General features: G+C 52.2%; 1 protein-coding gene across 3 annotated transcripts in view; it reads right to left on the reverse strand.

Annotated features, from left to right (window-relative positions):
- Tbc1d2 (TBC1 domain family member 2) overlaps positions 1-5,778 on the reverse strand; it is a 48,610-nt gene extending 42,832 nt beyond the window's left edge. For 2 of the 3 annotated variants that reach the window (XM_028882781.2, XM_028882780.2), the window contains exons 1-2: positions 5,232-5,775; positions 1,864-2,008 (exon numbers count right to left, since the gene is read on the reverse strand). In XM_028882781.2, the coding sequence (XP_028738614.1) occupies positions 1,864-2,008; positions 5,232-5,594 (508 nt within the window). In that variant the 5' untranslated portion in view covers positions 5,595-5,775. Of the gene's footprint in view, positions 1-1,863; positions 2,009-5,231 lie in introns of all 3 variants that reach the window. The other variant, XM_028882782.2, reaches the window with a different exon arrangement.
- Positions 5,779-6,000: the final 222 nt, after the last annotated feature.

The following is a 6,000-nucleotide window of genomic DNA, read 5'->3' on the forward strand; positions in this document are numbered from 1 at the left end:
CATACATGTGCTCGTAGGAGCTACAGTGACAATAATAGCATAAATAATGTGTGTGTCACAAACAAACGCAAGTAATTAGTGCAGCTACTACTAGGCCTGCGCCTGACATTACGTCTTACAGACCTTTTCTTAGTCATAAAGTTCAGAGTGTTTACTCTCACATTCCCTCAGCAAATGACTGCTGTGCCAGGCTGGACACTAAGGACTAGGGACACAGGTGACAAAGAAACGGGCCCTATTCTTAAGGGCGAGTGGGTGGAGACTAACCAGGACACTGGTAATCAGAACACTGCAATGTCCGGAAAAAGTGTCAAGGGCCTATACTGAGTCTAGATGGCAAAGTCCCGGAAGGCATCCAAGGGGAAGCGGACAAGATGTGACATGAACCTCGCCTTACAGAATAAGCAGGGATTTATCAAGCAAAACAGAGGGACATGAGAACCTCCTGCTAAAGCATGGGCACAAGGTGGGCACTGAGGGGCTGCTGGCAGAAATGTGATGGGGTTTGTGTGAGAACCTGCCCGTCTGGGTGGGTTTTCATTTTAGGAAGCCAACCCAGACTACAGGGGGCAGGCTCAGACACAGGCCTTTAGATAGAGGACACTATCAAGGAGAAGAGGATGCTGGGGATTCCTAGCTGAGAGATCTAACCTAGGGAATGGCAGTGAGGGGACCTGGAACTGACAGGCAGTTCAGGGGGTAAGAGGCTCAGGGCAGCTGGACTGATTGGACTGGCTGGTAGAGGCTGAGGAAGGGTGAGGGTGTGGCCTGCTGTGGGCACACAGGGTCATCTACCAAGGGAGGGGGACTCTCTTAGACAGCTGTTCTCAGTGTTGGCCACGTGAAGCTCTACTCTGGCTAACTGGCCTGTCCACTGACGCTGTGGCATTGTAGACACTGACTGCACTGGAACTTGATTGATGATGCACGCTCCTGCGGGGGCAGCTGCGGGGTGCTCCATCCCCATGCTGAACTCTCCTAGTCATGTTTCCAGTCACAGCGCGTGGTGGGAGAAAGTGGGACTTCCAGGGTTCTCCGTGTTGGGATATTCTAGAACTTACAGCAAGTCAGGATGGCTCATGTTTATTATCCTAGCACTAGGGAGGCCTGAGAACTTTGAGGCCAATCTGGGCTACACAGCAAGAACCTTGTCCGTCCCCAGATCCAAGGGCAAAGAATGATAGCTTAGTGCTAAGTGCTTGGCTGGCATTCATGAGGTCCTGGATTCAATCCCCAGTAAACACACACACACACACACACACACACACACACACACACACACACACGAGAGAGAGAGAGAGAGAGAGAGAGAGAGAGAGAGAGAGAGAGAGAGAGCGAGCTCACTTGCAGGCAATGTAGGACAAAGAACTTTGATCTCTGAAAACATTTAAAGTAACAGATACACCAAATCATTGCAAAATGTCTAAGAAACCACTACACTGCGCTTTCTCCCTGGCCCTTCTCACAACTCTGAGCCGGTGTAACTTCTTGAGCTATCCTAGGGATATCACGACGTTCTATTGGGTTCTGGCCATATGCAGACACTGTTCTCAGCATGTGAGGCATATGGATTCAGCTAAGCCTCAGGAGAGCGCTAAGATGGGCATAACTGTTTTCACCTTATTTGGTAGAGAAGGAAACTGAGGCTCAGGCAGGCTTGGTAACTTGCCCGAAATCACCCACGGCGGAGACCTGAACTCCAGTAGCCTGGCCTCAGAGCCCAGGTTCCTGTCCTAACCAATCCCATATTCCACTCCTGGTTCTACTTCTCGTGCAGAGGGCTCCTCCCAAGCTCCCAGCAAGAGGGGAAAGGCCTGGCTATCACATGCTTGGGTAGGTGGCCGAAGGCCGGCCCGTTGGTACCTAGCTTGAGGTGCAGGGTGGGCCCGTTCCCCGACAGGCCGGCGGCGGCAGGGGCGACAGGAAGTGCAGGTGGGCTGTTGTGGAATTCCCAGCGCTTCATCTGCAGCTGCTGCAGCCAGTAGAGCATCACGTGTTTGTTGGCAGCCTGGGAAGCACAAGCATTTGGTTAGTAAGGTCCCGGGCCTGCAGGGCGGCACTGGGCATGGCCTTCAGAGATCGCAGACGTTTAGAAACTCCATCCTGCCCAGAAAAAAAATCCAGCAACCGTGGGTCTGTATCTACTTCTGTAACGTCACAGAAAAGAATCAGGCTCTGGTTTCCTGCTTATGCCTCCTCATGCCTCTGTGCCTCTGTTTCCCCAACTGTTTTGTAGTGACAATACTACAGGTTTTATAGAGTGGTTATGAAGACAAGGGGAATAAGGGGCCTGGCACACGGCGGGTGCACAGATGCATTCCCCAGAGGGGCCGTGAGAGAGGAAAGAGCTTAGAATGGTGACCCGGAGGGGCCCAGTGATCTCCACTCTCCTTGTGTGACATCTCCAAGTCCTAGCTGCCTTTCTGTGGGCTGGAGGTAATCCCACCTACTGCAGGGATACACCAACTCATGACTCTGAATAGGGGCAGAAAAGTCACCTACACACTCTGCTAACATGGTAGAAACCTGCACCACACCAAACAAGTGAGCAGCTGATGTCCGTCATTACTTTCCCAACTGATGGTCCAGTCAGTTGTTTTTACATCCATTAGCTTGCTGCATCTTCTAGGAAGAAGGTAGGGTGACCAGCCCTTTTCACAGATGGAGATACAAGTGGTCCAGGCATGTAGTAGCTATGGCAGGCTGGCCCAAGAACTAGGTCTTTTAGTTGTAGAACAGAACTTCATTTTAAACATAACTGTAAAGGCGTGAGCTTATGTGGGCACAGCTGATTGGCAGCTCGCCGGAGTAGATAGTGAGCCTCATGGAGTGGTCTACAGTCACAGCTACAAAAGAACGGCAAAAGGCTACAGAGCAATCAGGGCAAGCTCACTCTCTCCGGAGGGCCACAGATGGTGTGTGGCCTGGGTGGGGAGAGAGGCTGTCCCAGTGAGTTTCAGCTGTCAACATGACAAACTAAGAGTCACCTGGGAAAAGAGAAACTCAGCTGAAGAACTGTCCAGATCAGATTGGCCTGTGGCCATGTCTAGGATGCAGGACTGCCTAGCCCACTGTGGGTGGGGCCATCCCTAGGCAGGCATGTCTAGGCTCTATGAAAAGGGAGCTGAACAGGTCTGAGAGAGCAAGCTGGTGAGTAGTGTTCTGCTATGGCCTTTGCTTCAGTTCCTGTCTCCGGGTTCCTGTTTGAGTTCCTGCCCTTCAGTGACAGACTGGGATGTGTAAATAAGCAACATAAAGCCTTTCTTTCCCCAAACTGCTTTTGGTTGTGGTGTTTCTCAAGGCAACAGAAACTCAACTAGAACAAGGGTATTTCTATGAGAGTCCCTTGACCTCTTACGCAGACATCAATAAGACAGAATGACATCTACTAGTTTTTTCTTTTCACACTGTCCCTCCAAAGCTTCAATTGCTCTTAGGCTTCATTCACCATGACTGACAATCTCCAGCCAAACACAAGCACCTCATTTTATTCCTTACCTCATTTGACATGTTCACACTGAGGAACCCCTCTATGTCAGAGGCTCGGCAGGCCAGCATTCATGATCTTGGTTCACAAAGTAGCCCTTAGATCTTCTGGCCAGAGTTTACTTCAGATAATACAGATCTGAGTGTCCCCATAGTTTCTTCAACCCGAGGTCTCTCTCTCCTGTTAGCGCTACTCCAATCACGCAACAACCAGTTACATCTCCTCCATCTACACTTCATCTGCTTCCTCCAGGACCACAGCTCCCGCTCAGTCTTCATTCCCTCCTGGCTGCCTTCGGACCCTCAGACTGCCAGTTTCTTCTTCCCTCAATTTGTTCTCTGCCCGACAGCCAGGCTGAGCTCTCTAAGCCCTCTAATCTCATTGTGCACTACCCCCGCCCCAGCTTAAGGCTCTTAGCCAACTTCTACAGCCTACTGGACAAAGTCCAAGCCTCTGAGCCTAATTCACCAGTGTCTCCCCCTCCACCTCCATCTTTTGAGCACCAGGCTCCCGTGGCTTGCCTCGATACTCATGGTTACGCTGTGTTTTCTCATCTTTGCTCATAGGCTCCCTCAGCATCATTACCTTTATCATTTGCATGTCAAAAAGCCCATCATTCCTGTCATTTAAGTGATGCCTTTCTGAACAGCCCCCTCCTCATTTGGAGGATCGGATCCCTGCTGTCACCACACTCTTAGTGTCCAAACTTATCTCAGTGGCTCCACAAGGCACTGAAATATGCCTGCCAGTTTTCCCATCATACCTTATGCTGCTGGAGAACAGGGGGTAGAGGCAAACAAGTCAGACTTGTTCCACACCCAGAGCCTAGCACAGAGCCAGACATATGTATGAACTAGTGGAGCAGTAAAAACCACGTGCTGAGAGGCCCTGTCCACATGCCCTCTAAAATGTCTTTTCTGGACTAAAAATTTGGGTTTCCATTATTTTAATGGCACCTTCCCCACCTCCAGCCTAGTCAACTAGCCACACCCTGCAAGGAAAGGAGAACAAAACCTGTGGGCATCCTAGTGTCTGGCCAGTGGCAGGTTGGGGGCATAGAGATGGAGCCAGAGCAGTGGGGAGGAAGACCTTCGTCCTTGCACTCTTTCTGGGCCTCAAGAACTAAGCTTGCACCTGTCTTCCCGGTCAGGTAACAGGACACTTCCTCTTAACTTGGTAGGCTCTGACCTGGGTATCACCCCATGTGTGCATATGTGTTTATTCAAACAACATTTACTAAGAACTCACCAGTTCAGACATGCCTGGGTGAACCATCTAGACTGATCACTAAAGTTACATATTTTCTCTCCTAACCCCTACCCATGTCTGCATTCACTCCCCTTGGCCAAACCACCAAGACATGAATCAGATCCGGCCTCAAAGAATGCAACCACAGTATCTTGATTGCTTCAGTACCAAGGAAGTAAGTCAAGGAAACTGAGTAGTTAGGCACCACCAAAGTGAAGTTTTGATACGGCACTGGAAGATTCCAAAAGTGGACCACATCGTTGTAAATGCCCAATCTGAGCCTTTCTCTTTTGTCTGTGACTCACTTTCTTGATCCATAAAATGAGTCCCTCACCCTTGCCTGTGGGAAGGCAATAAGGAAATAGTGTGAAGACTCTGTGGGAAAGCTCCAGGCTCCCGGCACAAGGTGGTAATCACTGTCAGGTCAATTCACGGTGACCATGCATCGGCCCTAAAAACTCGCTCAATCTGGAAAAGGGGGAAAAGTTCCATTTACCTTGAGGGTAATAACCCGGTTGGGAGTCTTGACTTCGAAAGTGCCCTCGTCCTCAGCGTTCGCCTTGCAGTCAAAGACCGCGTTGGAGAGGTCGATACTGTCCAAGGGGTTAGCATCTTGAGGGGTGCGCGAATAGTACAGATGGCACTTCCTCTCGTCGTAGAAGAACCAGCGGCATTTCCAGCCCTTGATGGGCCCTTTGCCGCCAAACTTACTTAAATACCCACAGAGTTTCTTGGGGACCGTGTCTAGGGGCCGGGCGCCGCCCTCTGAGTCTCCGGGAGGCACCACCTCGGGCTCCCGGGCGGAGCCGGGGAGTTGTGTGGACTCGGAGAGAGGAGTGCACTCGGGGTGGTTCTCCATCGCTGCTGGCCCGCTGCACAGGCCTGCGGCACCGGAATCACAGAGATCCGGCGGGCACCTGGGACCCGACGGACACCTGGCTGGGGCGGAGCGGTCCGGCCCGGCCCCCAGAAGAAGGCGGAGAGCCCCGGTCCGCTGCGGAGAGACCGCCCTCTAGACACCTGACTGCAAACGCGGCTCCCGGCGGCAGGGCCCGCCCCCATCGCGCGAGGCCCCGCCCCAGGCCCCGCCCCTCGACCCGCCCACCCAACCCACTTCCGGCTTTTCCTCCGCGTCCTCGGCCATGTTGGCTGCGCGTGTCTGTCGTGTGTGCAGGCCCTGCGGTTTAAAGTCAAGGTGGCTGGCTCGAAGGTGCTTTAACCGTGGGAAGGGATGCGGAAAGACCCGCCACTCCCTGGCTACGCAG

The sequence above is a fragment of the Peromyscus leucopus genome, chromosome 2 (genome assembly GCF_004664715.2).
Source record: "Peromyscus leucopus breed LL Stock chromosome 2, UCI_PerLeu_2.1, whole genome shotgun sequence".
In the NCBI taxonomy this organism is placed as follows: domain Eukaryota; kingdom Metazoa; phylum Chordata; class Mammalia; order Rodentia; family Cricetidae; genus Peromyscus; species Peromyscus leucopus.